Source organism: Acanthisitta chloris, unplaced genomic scaffold, assembly GCF_000695815.1.
Source record: "Acanthisitta chloris isolate BGI_N310 unplaced genomic scaffold, ASM69581v1 scaffold1783, whole genome shotgun sequence".
Classification (NCBI taxonomy): domain Eukaryota; kingdom Metazoa; phylum Chordata; class Aves; order Passeriformes; family Acanthisittidae; genus Acanthisitta; species Acanthisitta chloris.
In genome coordinates, this window is record NW_008665214.1 from 68,112 (window position 1) to 96,075 (window position 27,964).

Consider the following 27,964-nt stretch of genomic DNA (forward strand, 5'->3'; position numbering starts at 1 on the left):
CTCTCTGTTCAAACTGTAGAGGAAAATGAAATCCCAGATCCAAATTTTGCCCTTAGCTACTAAAACTCAACATCAGAGGAGAAATTTGGCCCAGCTTGCTCAAGAAACTTAAATCTGTCCTCCATCTCTCCGGTAACATTAATGTCCATCATATGACGAGTTATGTAAGATTAATGACTTTAGAATATAACCCTTTCCACACCAAATGTATGAGCAGAATATACATATCTCCTACAAACAGAAAAAGAGAGAGAAGATTCACAGAAGCAGATTGGCCCAATATTAACTTTATTTTTTAATTTCCTGTGTTAAAGACGGTCTGTTTCAAGGGACAGGACACCTTTAAACATGCTTTCATTTCTGGGACAAGAGTCCCTGGTTGGGTGCTTGGACTGAGTGAAATGAGTGGTTTTCTCAGCCTAGCCTCTAGAGGAAAGGGATCCATAGCACAGTGTCATGGGGGCATGGCACAACTGAGTGTTCAGACATCCTCTGACTGCTACAAACATTCATCAGCATCTCACATCTGGCAGAAAATGACATTAGACATTTTTGAAGTATACTGTCCCTTTATACCAGATGACTTGTAAAGAAAAGGAAGCAAACCAAAACTTTCCATGTTTCTCCATAAGCCTTAAAAAGATAGCTTAGCGCTTACAAAACCCCCCCCCCCCCAAAAAAAACCCCAAACACAACCTTGTAAAATAAAAATAAAAGAACTTTGGAATAATTATACATCTTATGATCTCAGAACCAATACCTAGTGATCTGTGGGTACTGGGTACAAAGATGTCATAAGTTTGGCAGGACATTCCCAAAAGCCAACTGAGCCAAAGTCCCACACCAGCTGACTCACTTTATAAGTTATCAGACATCAAAACCAACATAGACCCATCACTGGCCACATGCCTCATGGATGGCAAAGCCACAGGTGAATTATGCAGGTTCTTTCAAACAAGTGCTAATAAGAACTATTGACACACTGTCACACATTTGATACATGCTACACAGTTTACTGTTACTATTTTCATATCCTTCTGACTTTGAAAACTGTCTCCCTCAGAGATACAAGGTCAACTGTCCAGACCTTTGAAAAAGAAAAAAAAGATAAAAAGCCCATAGCACTAATGTGTTTCTTAAACCCTGGAAAGATCTGCAACAGTTTCTTCATACCTTCACATAGCGACATTTTAGGACGGAATATTTCACAGCCTAGTAAACCACAAATAAATCTTTAATCCATCCTTAGATTTTCAATGAAGCAACACAGTTTCTGATTTAGACTACAAGATGATGGACACTTTTGGTCTCAGTAATCCTGGAGTGAACCTCAGCAATCAAGGTAAAGAGATACGTGACTGAAGCACTTTTCTCCTTATTTTTAAAAATGCCATACATTTACATCCTGTAGCAAAAAGTCAGCACAGAAATAGTTTAGTGGACAGAAAGAAGGTGCAGCTGCTGGAGAGGCACAATAAAATCCTTTATTCCCATGTCTTTGTAATTTAACATGTGCTTCTGCAATCTATCACAAGAATAAAATCAAAGTATAAATTCAGCTTTGGGGTTGGAAATTTTGAGCAGAAAAAGACTTAAAAAATAATAAAGAAAATGATTAACAGAGTAACTGGGAAACCCAGAGGTTACCAGCAGAATTCACAGCTCAACCTTCACTCTATAACCCCTTAATGCAGTAGCTGTTCTTATACAGTTGGTGTTATGTGCACTTTTAAAGTGAAAATAGAAGAGTTTAGGTGCAAATTTCAATGGAATATCAACTATGGAAGACTTACAATCAAAAGCCTACAAACTGAAATGAGAATATACTAATCAGTATTGCATTTCATTTAATTTGGAGATGAAATAGTATCAGGAATTAAGTTAAAGGGTTATTGATGCAAACTGTATCTAAGACATCTTTCAAAGTGACTATATATTGCTACGCTACAGAAGGCAAAATTCTGTAATTAGGTTCATCAGCTAATGACTTAAATAGCTTAAATATTTAGGGCTGTAGAGTTTTCCGGTTTGTTTACTATCCCGAAGATCTGACGTTTCTGGTAATCTCTTATCTACTTTACATACAGAAAACATTTGCCCAACAGCACACAATTTTCATGTGGAAAACTGAGGCACAAAATATCACAAACATCAGAAATTTACTGGGATTGAAAATGATATCTGAGTATTTATATGGATAATTAGAATACAAAATATTACAATAGAAACAACCATCCTTCACAAAGAGAAATGTAAGCAGTGGTATAAATCCTCATATTTCAAGAAATGAACCAGCCATGAGTTAACAATATATTACAGAGAAAACAAGGGCGTAAGGTGTACATAATTGCGTACTGCAGAGTGCTTTCCCCCTTCTTCTTAAAGTACCTGGCTTTGGTCAGAAAGCAGACAAAGAAATTAAGCTAGACAGACCAACATCTTGCATAACTCAAAGAAGTATTTGCAGGAGCAAACACAACATCTGCAGGATTTCAGAGCATGGCTAAAAGACATGAGACACACACATTCTTGGGTAGGTGCACATCTCTTAGGATTCATTAGGACTGAAAAACAAACACTAGGCATGCACTAAAACCAAAGTTCATGCTCCTTTTTTGGCCTTGTATGAATAAAAGAAATATGTCTCTATATGCTTCCATTTCTTCCAGTTTCTTATCTCCTGTTCCTTCATCTTGCTCTAGCACCACTATCTCCAGTCAAAAGGACTTAAGGATGCCAGTCTCAACACAGAAATCTTTGCTGGCCCATACTATGGACAGAGAAAGATTGTACAAGTGGTCAGACCAGCACTTCTGCAATACTTTGGAAACAACATACAGTAGGCTGTCATCAGGATGCCAGGTAGGCTTGGTTTAAGAATTAGCTAAACCCCAGACATTCTATCAGCCTAATTTAGAATCAATCTTGCTTTTTAGTGACGATAATAAACTTGTACAAACATGAGATTCATTTGTATATTTTAGCATTTTATTTCAGTCCCAAAATGCAAAACCTGACATTGGAATCAGTTTGATTTTTTTGGTGATTGAAGATATTAAGCACTACAAGAGCATTGAAATTTCGATCTGATTAGGATAAAAATTCTTCACGATCAAAACACTTCTTTTCTTCCCCCTACAGTTTTACTAATTGTGAGCTACTTGACATTGCAGAGTTATTCCACAGCATGATAGCAAAATATGTGAAGTATTTTACTGTTAGAAATTATCAACTCGTTCTATTTGTTTTTCATGTGTTTGAGGTTATTAAGAGAATAAAAAATTATAACTGATGTGCATAAGTTAAAAGGGTTAGTTCAACTACAGCTGGTAGGCTAAACCACTAAGCAATATTTTGTACAGCAATAGAATTTTTCTACTGAACATACATAAAAGAAATCATGAATATATAACTGATTTAAAAGCAGACTGAGGGGGTAATATTCCTTGAAAAATAGGGGAGCCATGAAAAAGGTGAATGTGGAATAGTTTATTTTCAGAAAGATGGGATTATTCTAACCACTGGAAACCAGATAAAGTAGATCAGAGGGAGTGCTACCAAACATACTCATCAGAGACCTTTGCTTTATGGGAAATGAACTGCCCTAGCTCACTGTTCCTGAGGAATTGTATTTCTTATAGCTGTAAATCAAATCCTGAAGAAATAGGATGATATTTTCTAAGCAATAGCTGAGGACAACAGTATCTTTCTTGTCAGTGCCAGGTTTCTGAATTTAGACCTCAATTAGGATTCCAAAATGAAAAAGCACATATTATATACCAATATATACTTGTAACAGTGTTCTTACAAGCAATATATTAATTTTGCAATGGTGGCATGTTATCCTGTATTTGCCCAAAAGTGTATTCATGGTTGCCTTCAGAGGTCTTGACTTTTACCCTTCCTTGCTGATTCCTTAATGACCTTCATTGAACTGTAACATCAAGTACTTGATGTTCAATGAAGACCATTAATTTTTTCCAATGAAATGGAAGATGTATACCCCTACAACATGTAACAGCCATTCATTTTTAGCATGAAATGTACTTCTTGAATCCAAAAGGGTTGTTACAGACCTCTGTATGATAACAGCGTCAACAAAACGGAAGCACATAGCACAGCTTCGTACTCCAGAGAGCACCATCAATTGCCCTTGCTGAGTTCTACAGACAGTGCTAAGACCTGATACAACAGTAATTTTATTAATCTGCTTGATTTCTGATATTGGTTTGACATCAAATGTATCCTGCTAGCTTTAAGATCAGGCATATTTTCTTGTCATTGGAACAAGGGCAGTTCTACTTATTCAGGGACTCATGACTTGGTGAAAGTGTATGAACTGCCATATACTTTGCATGCATTTAAGTCTTGCAATGTTTCTATATAGAGGTAAGTAGAGAGGATCCTATCACCTTCCCCATTCTTACAAGTGGTAAAGTAGAACTGGGAGCATGAGAAGTCTTTCCTGGGTGTTAGTTCTAGAATCATAACTATGAAACATAAAACATTTAGTTAAAACTCTTTTATGACACATATCCTAATGAAGAGGTCTGTTACAGAGAGTTAGGATTAGGGACTGTATCTGAGCCAGGGTACAGCCAGACCTGCAATTTTTGAAGGTTTGGATTCAAACACAAGTTGTTGCAGCTTTGCCAGTTGCTGTGTGTCAGCTGAGCCAACAGCTGGGCCATGATGCTGGATGGTGTACAGTCTGTTAGACTGGAGAACATTTTAATTATAATCTCTGCAAAAGAAACTTGATTTATGGTAAGTGATATCTGTCATGATTCTACCATCAGTTTGTTCAACAAACACAGTGGAGATGAACAAATGAGATGTTTCTCAAACTTCTGAAACCATGGAGCATTATAAAATAGAAAACAGATGACTAAGGTAGAATCGTAAGACCAAACAACTGGTTGAGATATTGTGAACTAGCATGATCATTCAAAGTTTTAATGAAATGAGATAGAAACAATGTCCATAAACTTTTTACTTATGTTTGTAAAAAACCTGATGTTTCAATACCTTGTGGTATCATGCCATGTATTATTGTGCTTCTGTAAATGCAGGCACATGTACTGTTAGACTATGAATGCTGTTTTATTAATACACAAGGGCATCAAGGTATAACTAATACAACTCTCCAAGTAGAAAACTTGACTCCACTGAACCTAATGGAATTTTTACTATTTAATCCACTAGGAATTTTAGTCCATAAAAATTTGCTTTTTTGGGGGCATAATCCACATGTCTATTGAAGCCAATGAAAGCTTTTCCACTTACTTTAACTGGCCTTTCATTAGGGCAGTAGTTCCCTTACAAAAGACTGTTGTCACTGCTACAGTCATGCAGATCTTCACTATCATACTTGCTATGGTCACATTCCTGAAACTCCTTTTGTCTTCTTTTATCTAAGATAGAGTTAACAAGGCCTGTTTTTAAAAGTTTCTAATGGGCTGCTATGATCTGAAGTCATCAGCATCCCTCTTGATTTTTTTTCTGTGTGATTTTGTGCAACACTTTCTTTTTCACTTTTTTTTCCTCTTTGAGGTCTTCGAATAACCTGGGTGAGAACACAGGACATAGTGGTCTTACTTTGTTTTTGTGATATGTTGTCAGTGAACAGGCAGTGTAGCATTTTATTTGGGTTTTGGGTTTTTTTTGCACTGAAATCTATCATTGCAATTTGGGAATGCCCTTGTTTTAATCATTAAAAATTATTTTATCTCCTGTAAAAGTGAACTGAGACTTTTAGTTGCAATCTGCAGTCATCCATCAAATGCAGCCTTTTCAGTTTGCTGTTTTCTCAAGTCCTGCTTCTATTTTTCACTAGTGCTTTCTAACCATTACTTTAGCTTCCAGCTCCTGTTCAAAATATTGCAGAATACTGCCTTTTTTTTTGTTTGTTTGTTTTTTTCCATTGTAATCTCAAACAATCGTTTCCTATGTTGTACTGGCAAATATCCTGTGCTGTGTACTTTGAAGAATTGCAGTTCTGCTGGGTTTTACCATCTATAGCCAGCGTCTGCCAGTTCCTGAATTTTACCTCTAATTTTATTTTTACTAAACCAGGAGGATTTTCTTTTTCTAGTTTGGTTTTAACTTGATTTTCTAGGATGGACAAGTTGCTATGAAGTGATTTGGGGTTTTACAATTTCTTTCTCTTGGTTTTTATGCAATTATTTTTTTAAATGCTAGTGTCAAACCTCTCTGGGCAAAGATATGAAACACTTCAGCTTCTGCAGGACTCATAGTGGGCAGATATACTTCCTCAGTTATTGCCAAGTCTAATTTAAACTTGAGGATCTTTCATACAGAGCATGAGTTTGCACATGAAAAGAAAAATGCAAAGTCATGTACCTAGGATGGACTGATTCCTTGCAATGGTACAGGCTCAGGACTGACTGACTGGGTTGTTCCTTTGTGGAAAGGGCCCCTGGGGGCTCTGGTTGACAGTATGCTAAGTATGAATCAACAGGGCCCTAGTGAAAAGTGTGTAGCTAGTAGATCACAGAAATTCATTATTCCCCTTCACTCATCACTCATTAGACTGCATCTGGAATCTAATTTTAGGCTCCTAGCATAGGAAATATATTGATAAACTTCAGTGAGCTTAGTAGAGGTCTGTCAAGACACCCAGGGGCTGGTGTACTTGCCCTGTGAGGAAAGGCTGTGGGATCAGGCTTGTTCAGCCTGAAGCAGAGTTGACTTGGGGGACCTAGCAGCATACCTGCAAGGAGGCTACTGCAAAGATGGAGCCATGAGCTGCACAATCAAAACAGGGAAATTCCAACTGGATAGAAGGAAAAAACCCCAAACCACTGTGAGGATAAAAACCCCTTCTTAAGATAAATGGAACAGGTCACTCAGAGAAGTTGTGTGAAGTTTGACCTTGAGTTTTTCAACATCAACTAGACAAAGTGCTAAAAAATTTGCTTTGAATCAGTGTTGATCCTGTTTTGAGCATTAGGTGGGACTAGATGATACCCCAGATCTCCTTCCAGCCTAAATGATTCCATGAACATTTTGTTCCTATAAGCCAAGAGAACAACTATACATAAAAGATGCAAGCATCTTCATCTATTGAAAAAAAAATTAGCCTAGCAAAAATCATAGAAGCATCAAGGTTGGAATAGACCTTTCAGATCATGAAGTCCAACTATTAATCTGTCACTGCTGTAACCCCTAAACCCTATCTTCCAGTGCCAGATCCAGATGACTTTTAAACATTTATAGGGATGGTGACTCCATCACTTCCCTGGGAAACTTATTCCAATGCCTGACCACCCTAACAGTGAAATTTACTTTTCTAATATCTAAACTGAATCTCCCCTGTCTCAGCTTGCAGCCATTCCCTCTAGTCCTCTCACGGCAGGTATGGCAGAAGAGACATCCCCACCTCTCTACAATCCCCTTTCAGGTAGTTACAGACTGCAATAAGGTCACCCCTGAGACGCCTCTTCCGAAGATTAAGCAAACCCAGCTCCCTCAGCTGTTCCTCATAAAATGTATGTTCTGGACCTTTTATGAGCCTCACTGCTCTTTGCTGGACTTGCTCCAGTGCCTCAATGTCCTTTTTCAAGTGAGCAAAACTGAACACAGTACTCAAGGTGTGGCCTCACTAATGCTGAGTACAGGGGTGTGATCACTTTCCTAGTCCGGCTGGCCACACTATTCTTGATACAGGCCAAGATGCCACGTTTGGAACCTCGCTGTGCTGGATGTTGATAATGGGATAAAGTCCATGTATTTATAAAGTTTGCAATCCAATCAGCTAAACTGGACATATAGTGAGAGCAGAAACACAGTAAGATGATTTTCTAGAAGCCCTTCCTGTGTCCAGGATCTCCTGAGTTCTAGTCCAGTGCTTATACACTGGTCCACACTGAATTCAGACTGTCTGCAAAGATCTCTAATTTTTCTGAAGATGAATGTTTCATAAAGCATATTCTATTTCAGAGAGAAGTGGTCATTCAGAAGATTAAGGTCTTTTTCAAATGGGGTGTTCATCTATGCCAGGTGGTATATTAAGTTTGAGTCATAAATATCTTTTATTTCCTTGGTCAGATAGTGCAGTGGAAGTGCAACTTGTCATTTTTGACTTCCAGTTTCAAGAGCACAAAGTAAGTTTCTGAATTTGTTCCTTCATTTCTGAGCAACTGACATATCCTCCTGAATACTAAATGCTCAAAAATATAAATGTAGCAAAATTACTTTGTTTATCATTTTGGATAGTTGATTCTTATGCATAATGCACTTTAAATTCTAGAAACTTCATGGACTACTCAAAAGCTTTACAGAACTTGACACTGTTGTTGGCTGCTATATGTAATAAAAGCTTTCCGTGATCTCGTGCTTTCAGGTTTCAGTTATCCTCCTATTTTCTCTTGCAGATCAAGCAAGATGCTTTGGGACTGAACATTTTATACTGGCTCCTATTGTAGCCATTTTTTTTGTAAAATCTATTTAAATGTGCCTGCATTTGGGCTCCAGCCCTTTTATTAGGAAATGCTAGTAGGACATGGTGCAGAGGGAGTGGAGTTATTCAAATCTGTGATTCTGAATTTAAGAACCAGTTTGCAGATAGTCTTCTACATTAAGAAAAACACTCAAGTCAATCATAAATGCAGTCAGTCACTGAAACTTCCAAAGAATTATCTGGCTTCACTGCAGGCACAGATAAATTAGAGATTATGGGCCTAAGTCTTTTTTTGCACCAGGGTAAATCGGGAACACCATCACTGAAGTCAACAGATCTCAACAAGAAAAGAATTAGGCCCTATGGCTTTTAATAAGAGGAATACAAAGAGTTTAATTACAAGGAATCAAGCTGAACCTCCCTTCCCCCATAGACAGACATTGCACATGTTCTCTGGTAAGGCTCGTCTCTTGTGACATTTTTATATTTCTATTATCCTTATCCTAATCAGATACTACCTGTGTGCAAGTAACAGAGACTTAGATCCTATAAGGATGGAGGCCATTTAGATGTTCAAACATGGGGTCATTAAAGCACTGGTAGAGCTGTAGCTCAGTTCTGCATTGAAAAACCTGCTGAAATCCCAATTATGCTGCAGTTTTTTCCTATATGTTATGACTCATTAAAAAAACACAAAAAACCCATGAAGAGAAGAGGAGTTCATATTCTGTGTCAGGAAGGGTGTTTCTCATCTAAGCAATAGCTCCTTGAAGGATTTAAAATAATGCACAGTGCATGAATGAACAAATGCTAGAAACCCTGGTAATACAACTATGCTTTATTTCCACACATGTGAATGATCTTATATGACTACAAAAAGACTTGAAAATAAATAATACAAAAAGTAGTATTTCAGCCATCTCTACAAAAACCCCCAACAAAAAAAAGCAGGTGCAAGATGAAGACACCAATTGTGAAATATAAATGATAGTTCAGGAACAATCAAGTGTTGTGCCAGATTATTTTGACAAAAATGGAAGTACTTACAGTCTAAGTGACTATGCCTGATGCCTTCCACATCTTCAGCATGAATGAAGTGGTAACATCTCTTTCCTACAATATCTACAGGGGTCAGATCCATGTAATCGCTAATTCTAAAAAGGAAAAAAACCAAACATACAGTTTATAATTCAAGAAGAAAAAGAATAAAAGAATTAACAAATGACTGAGTGAAATCTGCTAAAAAGCTTTTTAACCACTATAGTCATTTGAATGGAATATTTGTACAAATGAGACAAGGCCTTAAAGAATTTTTAAAAAGAAAACTGGAAATTATGTCCATTTAAATCCGTGGAAAATTTAATTCTAGCACATGTTCTCCCAGTAGCATAACACCAAGACAATATAATTCCATGAAATTGTAAAGCATTAGCAACAATCCAAAATCCTCATTAAAAGACCAAGATGATTCAAGGTTACATAATAAAGTAGAAACATGTTATGTTTATACCAAATGATTAGAGACACATTTCATTTCAACAGATTGGTCTTCTATTGGGTATATTCATGAAAAAGCTCTTCAACAATTTCTTGGCACCAAGTCCAAACTGATATTTCAAGGGATATAATTTAAATTCTGAGACACACAGATGCCTCAGGGTGTTATCTTTTTTAGTCTAATTCATTTGGGAGCTCAGCTTTCACTCCGGGCCCTTTCAACTGGGACTTTGTTGTTTATTGCACATGGAAACTTTTAAATCTATTCTGCAGACCTTTGTGCATGGGTGTCTGTGTGTGTGTGTTCTGTGTGCTTGTGTCTATGTGCATGTGTAAACTTGTATCATGGAGTGTCAAGGTGTCAATGTCCTTAAATGCAATACATAAATGTAAGAAGAATTGGAAAATGTCTTGCTCAAACAAGCATTTAAAAGTATATCTGTTTTCTAAACAGAGTTTAATTTTTTTAGGGTTTGAAATAATCTGCAGTGATTGGGGTTAAGCCCACTTTGCAATTTTGAGATATAGTTGTCATCCATTTAAGATAGCTGTAAGAAACACTGAACATCTTGATATAATCAGATAGCTGAAACAACTGGAGTGTGATCCTGAGGGAGTCCAGTGGGGAGGCTAAACCAGAAACCAAACTGTGTGGGTCTGAGGGGTTTACAGAAGGCAGTGGGGCAAATGCAGCCTCTGAGGCACTGACTAGCAGAGCTGTTTGCCTGGGTGTTTGAAGCTGGGAGAATGCGTAGACCAGAAAGACTGAAGGAGAATGGATGCAATAGACAGCACCACAGCTGCACTGGTGTCCTGTCCCCAGTAGAAGAACCAATCCAAAACAATAAACATGAAAAACTTCACAGATCATGCAGGTGGAGTCAAATTTGGTAGTAAAAATTGTCAAGTTTAGCATGAAACACAACGCCCTTCTCCCACTTTCATGACAGAACACATTGAAGGATGTGCACATGCAAACAACTGCCTAGTAGTTAGAGCACTTAACCCAATGTGGGGGTACCCACCTGTGGGTATATGTCTAACATTTATCACAAACCACAGCTGAAAAGAGCACCTCTCCTGCCTTCTCAGAGAGGGCACAATACACCAGGATAAAGACACATATTGAACTGTGGCAGTGGGACTCCCTATCCCTCCTGCTGAGTTCCTCCACTTTGGTTGCACAGTGAATTATTTGCAGGGAAGCAAAGGACCTGGGATCTCTTCCCAGTGATAAGAAATCCCAACAGAAGGAAGGGAGCCTGAGATTTAAAAACTACAACTAAGTGTATAAAACAGTCCATGGAGGAGGAACCAGAACTGAAGTCTCTTTTTCCATGTCTACACTCACCTCATTGGCACACTTTGCAGTCTCTTCTCTGGCCCAAGAACTGTGGGTTTTATATTGGAAGATGACTCTGCTTCAACATGAGGGAGAGAAAATCCCACCCTGACACTGCAGTAGAAAGGGGCAAACTCCAGACAGGCCACTGCTCTGTAGTGTACCCAGGCAGTGAGTGCTACAGCTCATAGGGCTAACACTGAAGATGATCATTCCGCTTCTTGCTCTGGTAAATCTGACTCAGCTGTATTTTGTTTCTCTGCAGCAGCATGTTTGTGTAAAGTCCTCACAGATAAAAATGAACACAGCAAGGCAACTGAGGAAGAAGATTCAAAGTCCCTTGAGATTGTGCCAGGGGAGGTTTAGAGTAGATACTAGGAAAAATATTTCCACCAAAAGTGTTATCAAGAGCTAGAATGGTCTGTCCCAGGAAGTGGTTGAGTTACCAGCCCTGGAGGGCTAAAAAGACAGGTAGATGTGGCACTTAGGGACATGGCTTAGTGGTGGGCTTGGAACTGCTTATTTACAGCTGGACTTGATGATTTTAAAGGCCTTTTCCAACCTAAATGATCCTATGATTCTATAATATTATGGAAAACTGTTTCAAACAGACACATGAAGGACATAGGATTTTTTAATGACAAATGTGGAAGAAGAAAGAGAAAGAATACCCAGGTGTAAGTGATGTTCACTGGTAAGCAATAGCACCAAAATGAGAAGCAAAAGAAATTACATCAGCTAGGAGACTCATGCTTATATCAAAGGTACTAAAGATGGAAAAGAAATAACTTGCATGGAGAAAATGAAGTATATATAGTATATCTTAGAGAACTTGTTAGGAGAAAGATCTTATGGCACTCAAAGCCTTTAACAAAATAAAGTAACAGGTTGATGAGTAGGAACTTGGTTCTACTGAATACAAAGACCTCATCCTGCAAAACATAAACATAGGCTTATGTTTGAGCAGATCAGTGGTTCTACTGACAGGACTGTTAACATGGCTGAAATTTAAAGGCAGATACAAGGTACAGTACTTTACTGAATAAGGAACAAACCATGCACACATTTGTGGGCTTGAGGCTTTCTACACAAGACTATTTTTGCATATCTGAGGGAACTCTTGGCAACCACTGCCATGGCCAATAGGCCAAACCTCTTCCACATGCAAATTACCATATTCACTGGGTTATTTCCTTTCAGGCACATATTTGCAGATATAGCTATAGAAGTCCACATTAAATTGGGCTCTCTCAAGGTGGTCTCCAATCCTTAACAGCTGACACTGAAAATACACAGACTGATGCTGTACACTAGCAGCAGTCTCTTTATTTTCTCTAGCAGCAGTCTCTTTATTTTGCTTTTAGTTATTTGTCACTGTCTGAGATGATTTGTCCTCTGCAGGTGTTTTTTGCACTCCACTGAATAATAAAGAAATCCTAGACTATTTTAGACTAGATGGTGAAGCCTAGATGATATGAATCCTACATTTGCAAAACAGACATAGATTAACATCCCACATTTTAGGCAACAAAATTTTACATCCCCATTTTATATTCTCAAAGCAAAGTATTAGTTGTTAGAAATAAACCAGTGTACTAACTAACAGATCTTGTCTCAAAGGGAAGCTAACTGGTGACTAGTTTGTGCACTGAGTCCAGGATTCTGAAGCAGATCTCTTCATTCAGAGGAAAGTAACAAGATGCACCCAAAGACTTGAGTAATGCCACTCCTGCTCACTGCTGTTGCAAGCAGGCAACCACTTAGAAAACTAGGAGTACTATTGATCTCACCCCTGCTGATCCAATGGTCCACTGCGAGCATTCATTTCAGTTAAGTGGCATGGCTTCTGCTCCATACTCCCTGCAGCTGCCAGCAACTCCCCATTGCTCCATAAATAGTGCTTACGGCTTGCCCAGCATGGATCCATTTTTCTTTGTTTTCATCAATGTTGTGCTTGCTTTACTGTGGCACCACAAAGAATTTCCTGGCTGCCTGCAAGTGCCAGGAGTCAAGCCCATATATTCCAGATGGGATACTTATCTCCTTTTCTATAGTCCCAGAAGAGAGCTCCCAACTTCTCTGACTCAGAGAATGGCCTTGGCAAATGCCCAGATAATCAATCTGACAGCTTCAATCAGCTGTTCAGTTAATTCCTTCACATCCTTTGTCCTTTCCATTCCTCCAGTTTTTACAGTCATATTCTGCTTTGTACCTTGTATGAAATCCAAGTCCTGTCAGGTTTATACCATTTTCTATGACTGGAAATCCTGCTGCCTCAGTGAGCTCACATTCACATCCCAGCACGGACAGAAGTGTTTCTACTATTTGAAATTACTTTTACAAACTATTTTTAACACTGGCACAGGGGCTTAAGACAGAACAATTGCAACATAAATTCAAGTACCATCATAAGCATTCTACGTTAGCATATGAGATAAAATCCATCACAAACAAGGAAAAGTTGCTTTATAATGCTGCCTTTACTTTAATAAATGAAAATATTAATAAACTCCACACTTTCTTGCTGGCTAACCAGAGTTTATCACATGGTATCAACCCTTTCTATGCCATTATCACATCTAATGCATTTTACCATTTTCAGTGGTGCCTTTTTCAGGCATTTGAAAATTGTATTGCAAGATGAACATAAAGAGAAGGTTTGATAAAAATGTTTAAATAAAAAAACCCCACATACAATTTAGGGCTCCTAAGAATGCCAAACTGACAGCAGAGAAAGCATAAATCTTTCTAACTTGGCCTACAAATTCACATCATATTTGACCTGATGGAATAGTTCATTTTTTCATGTCCGTTTGATTCCTGGCTTTCTTATGGACGTTGCCAATGAAGGTAAGAGTAAATGAAGATAAGGTAAGTGCAGGTGATTTTGTTAAAAGGAAATCTGTTCATTAGGAACTGGATAGATACCAGCAACTCATTTCATAGAGTCCTTTGAAGAGCTCTGCAGTAGTAGCAGCTTTCCATTACTACCTAGGTAGGCCACAGTGAAATCAAAGACTATAGCAAAAGTTTTCTTCTAGATCCTGCTGCTAATCCCCAGATCTCTTTGGCCAGTTGCCAAATTATATAGACTCTGGATACTCACTGGATAGAGTCACAGGCAAAAAGTCAGACCAAACTTTAATACTGTTATCCACTTTCTCTGTGACCTTGTGCAAGTCATTTTCCATGGGGCAATTTTTTCAAGCTTAAAAATGTGAATAATATAGTCACTTTTAGATAATGCTTTAGAAGTTTAGATGAACTGTTCTAATAGTCAAGTAATATTATCTAAAAAAGTATTGTAGCAGTTCAGCAACATGACAGCGAAGATAGCCTCATAACTGAAATCCAAGATTATTTTAAATTGTTTAAGATCCCAATTCAAGAAAAGATTTGAGTTTATCCTTTTAAAATAAAAGTTTATATGGATGTGCTATCCTGATCATAGGTACTCCATTATGACTGAACAATTACAATTGCTCATATGAGAGCTTCCACTCAACTGACCAGATGCCATAGTTGCCGTCACAAGAAAATCTTGCAGCAATCATCTTATTTGTTCCAGTTTTTGATGCTAAGTCCCTTTGACTAAATTTCTTTTGGCTGAATTACATTCCTTCCTTTTCAACCTTTTCTCCATACCTCGGACTTCATCAATGGACCCAAACTTTGTTGCGTGTATCTTCCTTCTCAGATACCTTTACTCTGCTCTAAATGCCCATTCCCTGGATTTAATTTTTATTTCTCAGAGCCCTGAGGCCTTATTGGTCTTGATCAGCCCAACACTCCACCAAGTCCCACTGGGCCTTCATACACCATGCCTGAAGCCCAGAACCCTATTTCAGGCCCTTGGGGCTTCCCCCATCCCACCTATTGCCCAGGACCCCATGTCAGCCCCCTGAAATTGTCAGTCCCTGCCAGTCTCCAGCTCTCCACAGCCCTGCCTGTCCATGGACCCTACCAACCTGAATCCAGCCCACATCACTGCCTGTCCCCATGGAAATGTCCAATTCCTGGGCCTAGGGTTGCCCCTGTGTCCCCCAGCTGCCCTGCTCCTCTCTGGAGTGGTGGGACGGCTCTTTGCTGCTAGGTCCTGCCCTGACAGACTGCCATGGGAAGCCCCTGATGCTACAGGCACCCAACCACAGGAAGCAGACAGCTGAATTTAAATACTATCTTTCATCTTCCAAGATTGCTATCACATGGAATGTAGCCCCCCCTCAACCAACTCTTCATCACCTGTTCCCATTTAACTGCTGTCTTTCCCAGTATGCCCTTAACCAATTTTATTCTAGTTTTCCCACCTCTAACTGCAACAGATCCCACCTCTCTAGCCTACTATCTAGGCCATCTGTGCTTCTGTTCCATTAAACACTGAGCATGATGTGCTGTAATCTGCAAATTAGTTCAAAAATGGAAAACTTTAAAACTTCAGACAGAAAGACTTGTGGAGGGGAGGATGGGGGAGCATAAGGACAGCCATACAGGTCAGACCAGCGTCTGTCTAGTCCCAAATCTTGCCTCTGAGAGGGATGGTGAAAGATTTCAAAAAGCAGGGAAAGCTGAGAGGAATCTTTCCTGGTCTATCTCCCCCTATTCTAGCAAGACATCCTGAAAATTATAGTTTTTAATTTACCTTTATCCTCTAAGAATGTAATGGAAATGAAAATGGTGATGATTAGAGTTAATTTGATGCTATCATACAGTGCTAGGATGATAGTGCAGGAATCAGCAATTTCAAAATGTTTTGCCAAGCCTATGGATCAAAGAATACACACAGCTAAAACAAAGGAAAAAGGAGCTAAAAGTTGTACCTATTTTCACAGTAAATGATATTGAGGTCCATATTCACACGAGTGACAAACATGTGGCAGTCAATCCTGACTTCATTAATTGTAGGAGGTGGCAAAGCATGAGCAACGACAACAAGTCCCATGATTTGGCTGGGTACTGTCCGTCCATGTGACAGTGACACTCTCAGACGCAACCGGCCCGTTATATGAATCACCTGGAAAATAGAAACAATAAAAAATACCCAGTGAATTCTGAATGCAACTGTGACATCTGTTTCTTTTAAAGGATAACATTACCATTCCCTACAGATCACTTAACATAGCCTAAAATTGTACTAAGTAACTGCCAGTATTAGTGTTAAGCTTATTAATATTGGCTGTCAACATGCCCTATATTTCCCCATGGCAAAAAGAAGAACATCACAGACAAATGCTTCACATTCATCAAATAAAGACCTAGGAAATTCTGTGGTATTGATTTTTGCTGTGGTGGTTGTTACAGAAAGAAAGAAGACAACAACAACAAAGTAGAAATTCAACAAAAGAGAGTGGGATAAACTGAAATAATGAAGTTGGAAATTAATAAAATAATCATTTTATAACATTTGGAAACTGAATATGAGACAGAAAAATCAGCAGTTTTGAAACTTTTCCAGAATGAATGTCATTGAATTGCTAGCCACCTATACCATGGAGACACTGTTCACTGCTTTGAATTTGCTCTTTGTGGTTGGGAACTTGAGAAGCAACAGCCTACAACTGATCAATGAACTCAGCTTCAGGATGGTCTGCAAAGCTTTTAAAGAGATGATGGACATATAATGCCCTTGCCTAGTGCACTGTGTATGTATGGAGAGCTCTGGGGGTGGTAGCTTCTTTTCCTGTTCACATGATAATGCCAGAAGATGCCCGGGAGATCCAATTGCACCCATAAAAATTGCAACCCCATTCAAAATCTGCTGCCTGAAATGGAGTAAACTGAATCTCTGGGAAAAAAATAATCTATCACTCCCAGTTTCACTTCACGAGTTCTGTGGATAAATAAAGGGGTTGTTTCTTTCAATAAAAGAATATAAATACAACATATTGAAATGAAAATGAAAACTGCGCTTTCTGTACTTGTGGATAAGAGACCCATTAAAACTGGCAGTTGCAGGCTTTCCCAGGTTTTTACCCTCAGAATGTCTTACAACATCAACATTAAGAGATGGCTTCCAGGAGATGGGGGCCCCTTTCACTGTTATCCCAGGCCCACTAACCAGAGGCCAACAGAGATGTTGGTTGATGCCAGGGGCACTGGAGGAGGTGAGATGGATGGGCTGCAGTTATAAGCGCACTGATACTCATCTCACAAAGATAAGAGACGAACTCTTTGTTTCTGATCTCAGATTGATAATAGGAAGTGAGAGAGAAGAAAATTTTTCATTAATAAGACACAAATCACATCCACATTCAAATCTAATTCATGCTAGGAGATCTGTGATCTAAGCCTTGAAGTTCATTTCTTTTTTTTTAACCTAATCATTAAAATATCTCCTTTCACCACTATTTTATGTTTCAGCCCTAGCCAGAGTGGTGAATCTGAATGTGAAAAGTGATTAGCTGCTGTGTTTGTCCATTTCAGTTGCAGGTTTCTGACCACCCACGTTTGAAGTAATTATTGCCTAAACTCACACTTAATGCACATTCCAAGGGCAAACTATTCTATGAATATTTGAAAAAGTTCCTAAAGGCAAGGATGCAAAAACACCATTTCAAACTCACTTTAATTTTTTTTTCTTAAGACCTCATTAACTAATGAAGAAATAGCTAAAAGAAATAGGATTAACTTCACAGGAGGGGCATTGATAGTATATTTTTCTCCTTCTAGCTAGGCTTGCATGTACATCTGCTTTTTATCATTATCTGTCTCTTTTTATCATGCAGTTTCAGCTTACTGCAAACTGAAATCTGTAAATACCTGGAAAAATGCTGATGGATAACTAGTAATAATGTGAAAATTATCTTATACTGAACATGCTATGCAAAAGTATTGTTGTTCTGTTGTTTTTTTCATAAGAGTCCTTATGCTAATATGTTTGAAGTTGGCATTATCACTTGAGGGAATTTTAAAGATATATCATATTTATCTCTTCTTTGTATTTTTTTAAACCTTCATGTCATTTGCAGCTAAATATCAACATGATTTGTTTTCGAACAACTCTCTATTCAGGCAGTACCTCACTTATTTTCTGATTTTTCATCTGAAATACACCTCAGATGTAGTATTGCCTCAAGAGACAGTTCCAAACCTGCTAGACCCACCACATATTAACATCGTTGAATTTCAAGAGAATTTGCTTCCAGATTAAAATTATTTGGCTTCTTCCTAGCGCTACCATGGATCAAAACATGTTCTAAACCCCCATGTGAATTCATTTTTTAGGGGTCAACACTCAATTGCATTCTGATTCTATACACTGGGAAACACACAGCAAACTGCCCATCAGTTCCAGTGCCTGTGTGCCTCTAAAGAATCTGTATTTCCATGCCTGAAATCCCTTTCCACAGCAACATTAGTCAAACACACCAAGTGGGAAATCTAATTGATAGTAAAAAAACAATTCTAGCTGTCATGGCCTTGTCTATATTGTGAGTATTGCCACTTTTAACATTGGTTTATTTGAACTGGGATTAGGGGTGACAGGAATTATTGGGTCAATTATCTCTGGTAGCTAAAATTAATCTCTCTATAATTCAATCCCACAGCACTAGTCTATCATATCCTAAAGCAGTATTATGACTTTAATGAAGCTAAATTGCAAGAATAAACTGTTTTATGAAGGACAATACTTGGATCCAGATGCAAATTTTTAATAAAACTTTGCTAGGAATATACTGAAAATCAAAAGTAGGTGCAGTTCTTCTGTAGAGTTTTCTTTATAAATGCATGCAACTGTCCAAATCCACCTTTAAACTATAACTGTCTTCTTTCTAATAATACTATATGAATAGACTTGCACATTTAGATGTCACAGCAAGAGAAGACACTGATACTGTGTTCTGTTCATTATAAAAAGGTGGGTGAATGCTATACTCTTGAACACAGCATTACCAAAATTTTGTATACAAAGAACTGTACAGATTTCCTCAGCATTTCTTCATCTACCTCCTAAATGGAATTAATAGCAAGACTCCTTTTTTTTTTTTACTGTAATGGGAGCTGGACTGGGTTAACAGTTCAGAGACTTTTTTGCTTCCAAACTTTATTAGCAGGTGTTGTAACTATGATTCTATGATTCATCCTATAGAAACAGAGAGAAATCTTATGGTCAAAATAAACCTTGTGAACTGATCTAGACTAGGATTCGGCATAGGTCATTCTGATCTGTGTTATTGCTTGTAGTGTAACCTGGCTGTATAATAATTATTCTTGGATAGACGGGTGGGCAAACAGAAAAGCATTCTGAAAAAATAAAACTTTTAACACTGTGAAATGAAAATAATACCTATACTACTGCAAAGATGTCATGCTGAAGCAAAACAAATACTGCAAAAATCTTCTGTACTCTTTAATTGCTTTGTTAAAAAAGTCTAAATCAACTTTGGCTGACACTTCAATATTGAGAAAAAAATTATTTGGCTTTTATTTTTAGCTGATTAGAAAACGAATTTGCAAAATATTGTAAGTACATGTAAACACAGTTTATGAGTGTGGGAGTGTTAACAAGCCACACTGGTTGGACAAATATATATTTCTTTTCCCTGCCATATGCTCTCTTTAGTCATCTGTTAGTGATATGCACTTAGATGTGCTCTACTAATGTCTACTCATTATAAACAAGCACATCAGAAAGACCTTGATAAAACCTTCCCTCTGTCAACACTTAAGGAAAGGAAAGCCCAGGGATTGAAAAACACATCTGGAACCTGCTCATCATCCTTTAAAGCTAAATCTCACCTCTGGAGATGGAAATACTTTCTTTGTCAAAAGACATCTTTAAATATTACATCCATTTTTTCACACACATGTGATGTCAGAGTAAGGACATGCATTACCAGAGGCTATAAAAACCTGCAAGCATGAAAAATCTGTGAATTTCACCTTTCAGATGTCTCTGTGTTCTTCAAAACCTAAACTTCAATTCAAAATAAATTTCTAAACTATTTTTTTTTGTTCTCTGTGTAAATCGCTATGCCAATTTATTTTGTGTGTGAAACCACAGCAACGGCAGAAATTGTCCCTCCACCTCATTTCTCTTAACAAGATATTAAATTTGAAGTCTTAAAATGACTGCTTAGAATCAATTTTTTAGAAGACAGTCACATATGAAAACATCGTTATTCAGTTTGTGCACCTAGACACTTATTTAACTATTGTACAAACAGCTCACACACATATTTATCCCTCTTTACAGAAACAACTGTCATTCACAAGGATATATATATTTGCTTTGGCCTCTCAAATAGGTTATTTTATACTTTCAAAATCAACACCTAAATCTTTAAATCACAATTAATTTAAACTGCTGAAACTGACCAAAGAAATATCTTATAAACTATAGTCATGTTCTTGAATTTTTCTTTCAAAGAGTTGTGTGCTCCTTCACTCACTGATACATGGACATGCGTCTCAAAACCTGTCTGTGACACCAGCGATGCAAACATTTTAACACTGTGCAAGGTAAAGCATTCCTATATGGTTTCAGATGATTTCTAAGGTAAGACTGAACATTTGGGAAGCAGGCTTTCCTCTGAACTTTTCAAAGACAACAAAGTCCACTGTGACATTTGGAAATCACACAGTGATATCTGAGTTGTTCCTTTTTTGACATCAAAATATAACCATGTCTATCAACCTAAACTTCAGTATAGGTTTCTTTATCTATCACAGGTCTCTTCTTTCCTCCCTGTGTCCCACTGTAGTCACTGCAATATTTCTACTTGCTTATGTTTTCTCATGGTCAGAAACCATGGATTTCTGGGGTTCCACAGCCACATCCTCACTGAGCATGCTCTTCCCAGGAGAGCTTTGCAAAAAGACATCCCTTGTCTACACTTACCATTCAGCAGTAGTTGGCATCTGAGAGGTCCAGTAAGGCCCTTTGTTTGCAGTTCCAGTAATACTTGCATATCCCATTCTCAGACTTATGCATTTCTATAAACACTGCAGTATTCGTAACAGTAGGTTCCAAGGAGCATGATATTTTGGTGTTGGAGAGGAGTCAGCTGCTACAGCTGCAATATGTTGGATCATCCCACATGTGCAGCAATTCTGAGTTGTCCCAAATTCACCCAACTTGCTGTACACACACAGATCAATTCTTCATCATGTGTACAGTTAGCTTAACACACAGAGGACACACTGGGCTTGAATGTCCACTTTAGATGATGGGTTTGCACCCATCATATAAAGTTTGTAAATGTATGCTCCTATTGTACCAATGGTAGATTTGCTATCTCTTTTCATCCATAAAATAACCATTATATCATCCTTTCTATTGTTACCATCACCCATCTCCAACTTCACAAGTGTCATGTACGTTTTCTCTCAGACAGCATAACAGAATATCATGCCTACTTACAGTAATTATTCTCAACTCTTGGTTATTTTGAAGTTTTTTGATTCAGTTTTAGCCTTGAAAAAGTGCTTGTATGCTGAAAGCACCATATGTTTGTTTGTCTGGGGTGTTTTTTTCTGACTACAGTAGTCCATCTAATAAAAGACATTGCTCCTACACACAGACCTTGTCCTATTATATCAAGTCTGCACCAGAACAAAGGAAAGTAGTATTTAGTGCAGCTGTCAGTGAGTCATTCGGAACCACAGTGGATGAAAAAAAGACTAGGCAGTAATCTATGACTCCTGAGAAACAGCTTTGCAGTCAGTCTTGATTGAGTTATGCACTGAATGCCACCTGTACCACTGTTCAGAGTCGTGGTCTTGAGCACTCATTCAAAGAATATGAGTTTGATTTCAAGGAGGGCGAACATTATTCCCAACACATACATAGTTTCAAGGTCAATAGCCTCTTTTCCATCTATAAGTACATTTCAAATCCCCTCAAATACACCTGCAAAAGACAGTCTGAAAATGGAAATGGTATTTACATTTAAACAGCATATTTGGTCTCAGAACGTATTTTATTGTTAAAAAGTCAATACAGTTTTTGGAGACACTCTAGGCTTTTCCCATCTTTCCTCTGTTAACAGTCTCTCTAAGTAAGATTCAAAAGATATTCTACTGTTTAAAATAGTCAGAGGAAAAATTTAGGCTAATCCTAAGGGGTTTAAATAGAGTATCCTTACGAGACCTCAAATTCATTGGTGCTTAAAGACAAGCATCACATGAGAAACACCTAGGCTTGACAGGCTCAGTTCATAGCTCCTGCTTGAGCCTTAAAATGACCTGAGTACAGGATTATTCATTGCATATGAGGAATGTTGAGATCTGCAGCAAGCACAATAGCCACAGTCACTTTCTTTCAAGTACACCACAGGGAACAGCTGCTCTTCTGTGCTAATGTTACTGTTTTGAGCACACATGCAAAAAACTGCTTGTTCCTCCACCTCAGGATGTAGAATCTCTTATCTTACTTACTTCCCTCTGACTAGATAATAAAGGGAAGAAAATGGGGGCAGCTTTCTAACTCTCCAAAAGGGTGAGGACAAAACAAGAACTTGACATTGCGCATGTTACATTGGCTAGGCTAGGGTTATCTTAAGAATACTCTGTGGGAGTAATGGAAGACAATGATAAAAAATTTCCAAAGCTGTCATCAAAAAAAAAAAAAAAAAGAAAGGAAAAGAAAAGCACTTTCAAGTGTGCACAATTGTTTTTTAAGACTTAGCAAATTTTAATAGCCTGGGAAATGAACATCTGACCAGAAGTTGCTCAAGAATAATTAATAAAAATATATTTGCTATCAGCATTTATAGATCCTTTGGGTTAACATTATTAAATCCTAAATTTATGGCTGATTTTTCATTCTGCTACACAACAGCATTTATATTTTTTATTTTGGGGTAATAGATTAGCAGATACTGTTTAGTATAGCATAGGACACTGTCCTGCACTGTATATGGACACACACATATCTTTACTGCCACGATGGCTCTCATGTCAGAATTCTGAGATCCAGACTTGCATTGGTGTACATTGCAGTAGTAAAAGCTGCATGATCAAGACCATCCTTTCAAAAGCATATTTGTATTAAAAAATATATTATCATGCATTCCTTTCCTGTGTTGCGTTTTTTCATTAATTGCAATGGATTAGCAAGCTGCTTTTCTCTAAATAAAAGACATTGTAGAGCTGACACTCCTGATATCAGCCTTATAATACAAAATCAAGAGATATTGTTATTGTCAATATGGAGTAATATAGAGTCATTACACATTTTAATTTTTCATTTGTTTTGCTTTATACAATTGCAAAGGTTTCCATTTTCATAATCAGCCCCTGCAACAAGATCTCCAAACTTTCCACTTTTAAATAGTATCCTTTAAATATATGCAGTGTTAGTAATACAAGTTATGAGGTTGTATTTTAATACCTTTGAACCCTTTTCCGTTTTAAGATGTCTTATTAACAACTCAATCTATCAACATCACATTATTTTTTTCAAAATACAAAATTTAGAAGCATTTGAAGTAGATCAATATTTTAAAAAATAGAAAAAGAAGAAACTAAGTGAAATCAACACTCTGCAACCTGAAAAAGTAGCCATAAAAATTGGGTTTATAACAGAGTACTTTTTGAAGTAATTGGCACAAAGACTGTTCTAGTGCAGATTGCTGCAAGAATGCTCTTGGCAAGAACATCATAAGCACTAGCAAAACTTTAATATGCTCAAACAGCCAAATACAAACTGACACCAGGAACCCATGTGTGGCAACAAACAGGAAAAAAATAGAGTATCTCAATTTAATACAAACCTACATACAAAGGGATCAATTTTTACAATTCGTGGTTTAGCATACAATGCAGCAGTCCTCAGAGTGAATATAGAGTAGCTATACATAAGAAATTAGAATTATCAATTTGAGGGAATTTCTCAAGAGTCCTTTTGATATGTAATACAGCAAATATAATGACTAAGAAACCAGACATCAATGCATTAAATGAGATCAGGTTGGGATGTATTTAGAAAAGACAGGTTTATGCTGGGAAAAGAATTTCTTTGATATGACCTCCAGAGCAGACCATTTGCAGCAGGATTCAAGATGAGCAGATTTACCCTTGCATATGTTTGCTTCACAGCTGCTTTTAAATATAAACTCTAAAATATCTAATATTGAGTTACTGCAGAATTAAGTCTATATAGTAAAAAATATTAAGAACCTGAGATTTTCTTACACTTCTAGCAAATGTTATAATGGATTTTGTATGTTGAATTCAGAGGAATAGTGAAACACATTTAATTTAAAATCTTGCTGACATAACTACCTTATTTATAAATGATCTCTTATAGAATCTGGCTACTGCTCATCAAGCTAGGAATCTGAAATGCCTCAGAATTTTTGGTAGTATGCATCCCTGATTTATGGCCAATACTCATTTAACCCTGAAACTCAAAACATAGGCTCACTTTAACAGATTTGCTACTGCAAATCTCTTGGTGTTCAAATATCTTGCATTTCTTTTTTCCTCATGGAGTGTTTGAAGTCCCCTTTAAAAATAATGCCCCGAGGATATTTCCCCCTTAATACTATTTAAAGAAAGTTGAAAGGATTTAGCTGTTGAAGTGTACAGGGTTCCAATAAAGGAATTGCCAAACAATTGAACAAACTCTCCTGAAGCTCACTATTCTAGAATTCTGGTGCTCCTGCCAGCAGTGAAAGTTATGCCTGAAAAAAGGTTTTTGTTGCGTCAGTTCCAATGCAGTTTATCAGAGTATTGGGGGTGGGGGGGGTGGAAAATGACTACATCATTCTGCAACAGAAAGGGTGAAAAGGTATTTTAAAAAAAGTTCGCTTCAACCCTGTATGTCAGGGCAACCAAATCTTGTTGCACTAAAGACAGCCAGTAATAAGTATTCTTTAGATGTAGTGTCTTTATTTCTATCTTTAGAGGAAGAAATAAAAGGGTTTTTTAAAATTTTTTTCCTACTGTTTTGTTTGATGTAGTTCTTAGCCATCCAACAATTACCTTAGGTGATTCTCTGCAAGGACTTGATAAGTGAGCAAGGACTAGATAAAACAAAGTATCTGATATTAATGCTTTTTTCCCCACACACAGAGAAAAAGATGTAGAAAATGATGTTGTATATAAAGACAGAAATGGATTCCTCAACTCAGCCTTGATTAAGACAGCAATATTTATGTTTTACACAAGCTCTCCACCTGTGGTTGCAACTCCAGAGTTCATTCTGAAGTAAGTCAAGAAAAACTGTATTCACTCTTCATTATTTTGTGGCTAAATGGGCAGAGACATCTGAGTTTTCACAGTAAGGCAGGGTCACAGAATGTAAAAGGCTGAGAACGATTATTTGAATGCCGTTAGTACTAAGGTTCCTCTGCTTGTGCTAATGGTGTCTGGCATATGCTCTTACAGCAATAAGCAACCATTCTTTTTAATACTTGTATGCTTTACCGTAGCATGGCCCACTTTTTGCTGGCAGTATACAAGCACACAGGGCTACTGAATGATCCTGGACAACAGAATATTTGAGCTTTCCTGCAGAACATCACAACTGTGACAAAAGCAAGGCTGGAGATAAGCAAAATATATTAATTTCCATAATTATTAATATTCCTCCCATTGATGACACATATGAATCTAAACCTCAAATTTTCAATTTAAAATGGGAAATCAGACAGCAAGGTATATGAGCTGATTTTCTGAAAAATACAACTACAAATTTCAGAAAAGCTTCTGCAGGTGGCTAGTAATGCCCCCATATCCAGATGGCAAGAAGGAATGATCATAGGAGAGGATGCAAAAGTCTTCTGGCATGTCTGCCAAGACCTAGTCTCAGTAGTTCTCTGGCTGTACTCACTGATTTATTTGAAGAGTTTCAAAAACATCTCACATGGTCCTGATAAAGAAAGTAGCTGGCACTGAAACCACAAGCCTCAAACCCTAAAGTGGCTTTACTGAGATTCTGGCTGTAGCAGAACATTAGGGCACACCATGACAGGCTTTCCAGAGAAACAGCCATGTGTACAGTCATTACTAGCTGAAGTCCACCCAAACAAAGCATGTGATTTCTCTTTGAAGAAAAAACTTTTATGCCACTTGGAGATGGATGGTCTTTGCAAAGCTCTGACCTTCTCCTTGACAGCTACAAATGGACTACTATTTATGACTTGTTTCTATAATCCACTTAATGTAGCCAGCTAGATTATAGATAGCAACTTATTGGTAAAAATCATAATCAGCCAGCATTGTTTTAAATGCTAGATGTGGATAAATGGGGAAGAAGAAATGATGAGGCAAGATTCATGTTCTTGAATCTACACTGAAGAATTATGGCAGCCTCTTGCTTTATCTGCATTGAAATCAATTTAGTAATTTTTAATTCACTGATTTTCTGTTGTTTGCTTAACATTTATTAATTGATTGTCATTCTCATGCAATTAACTCAAAAGCTGGCAAGTTTACCATGCAGAGATTAATTTTCTTTTACTAACCCACCACTTAGAATACTGTTTTTTTGAAAAACAGGTTACCAAGAAATTACATCCACATCAATCATACTTATAAATGAAATACAGCAGGGGTGTTGCATGCCATCTGTCAATCCACACTGAACCTTTCCTTATAATTGACTAAGTTTTCTATGTAATTCAATAAAATAACAGGAAAAAAATTAAGACAGCTCTGTCTTTCACACACTGCATTCCTAACCAAATGTCAGTTTGAACACGTAGGACTTCTCTGCAAGGTTGGGAATCTCTCATTTAAGAGTATGATGCATCTTAGGTCATATGGAAATAAATGGTATGCCTGCTCCATCATGCAGTGGTCATAGGATCTGCACCTTTACAACAATCTACAGGTTGCTCAGCTGTCAAGTGTTTCTCATCTGAAACGAGAGCCGTTCATTTGCCCTTCATGTCACACTCATTTACAATGGCTGAAATGTTTATTCAGGAGGGGAGTAGAGATAATGAGCAAGGTTTCTTTGCTCTTAGTTACCAGGGGCTATTCACAAGACTTCAGACTCACTCACCGTGTTGGTCATTGCAACACAAAAGAGCAGAGAGTGAAAGGAAAAATAGTGTTCCCAACTATGATTATTTTATTATAACTTTCACCATATTTGGTGTTTAACTGAAAACCTTAGTTTCTGTGCCTTTTTTCCACTGTGTGTCACTCAGGTTGCTACCATAAAGTGGACAAATTAGACTTATTTTAATAGACATAGGCAAGGAATATGCACTAGACAACGAGTTTCTTTGTGGCCTGCATAAGGCTAGAATGAACTCAACCATTTTGATCTCAAAATGAGGATTTAATATCTCTCACAGATAATACAGATGTTAAGAAAAATATGCAGCTAGGTACAAGAAGACATAGAGAATGAATTCAGCACTCAATGCAGACTGTAAGATGCATGAGTGTGCTAGCTGTGATGCATGGAAGTGCTGCAGGGCTTGTAGGAACACAACCCAGACATTTATTTATTTTTGCACAGAAAATAAAGCATGGCATTTTTTCTCTCTCCTGTAATGTTGGTAAGAAACCTATGTAGAGGAGAACTAGTTTTTTCCACATTTGAGTTAAAATCTGAAGTTAGCTCTTCATGTAACCACTATGGGTAGAACACATAGCTACATTCATATAACACACATGAACATAACATACATGCAAGCCCAGCCCACTGATTTAGTGGGGCTTGATCTACGGTGTATTTGTAAAATAAGACTCTAAATGATCTAAAAGATTGTGAGAAATATATGAAATATTTAACAAATAAAGAT

At 37.5% G+C, this 27,964-nt stretch overlaps 1 protein-coding gene across 1 annotated transcript in view; it reads right to left on the reverse strand.

Moving 5' to 3' along the window:
• The window catches only part of NPAS3 (neuronal PAS domain protein 3), a gene marked incomplete at its 5' end in the record, with an annotated part of 102,096 nt that overhangs the window by 15,039 nt on the left and 59,093 nt on the right, over positions 1–27,964 (reverse strand). Inside the window, 2 exons of the mRNA XM_009071625.1 lie at positions 9,470–9,576; positions 16,079–16,272. Of these exons, the coding sequence (XP_009069873.1) occupies positions 9,470–9,576; positions 16,079–16,272 (301 nt within the window). The remainder of the gene's footprint in view (positions 1–9,469; positions 9,577–16,078; positions 16,273–27,964) is intronic.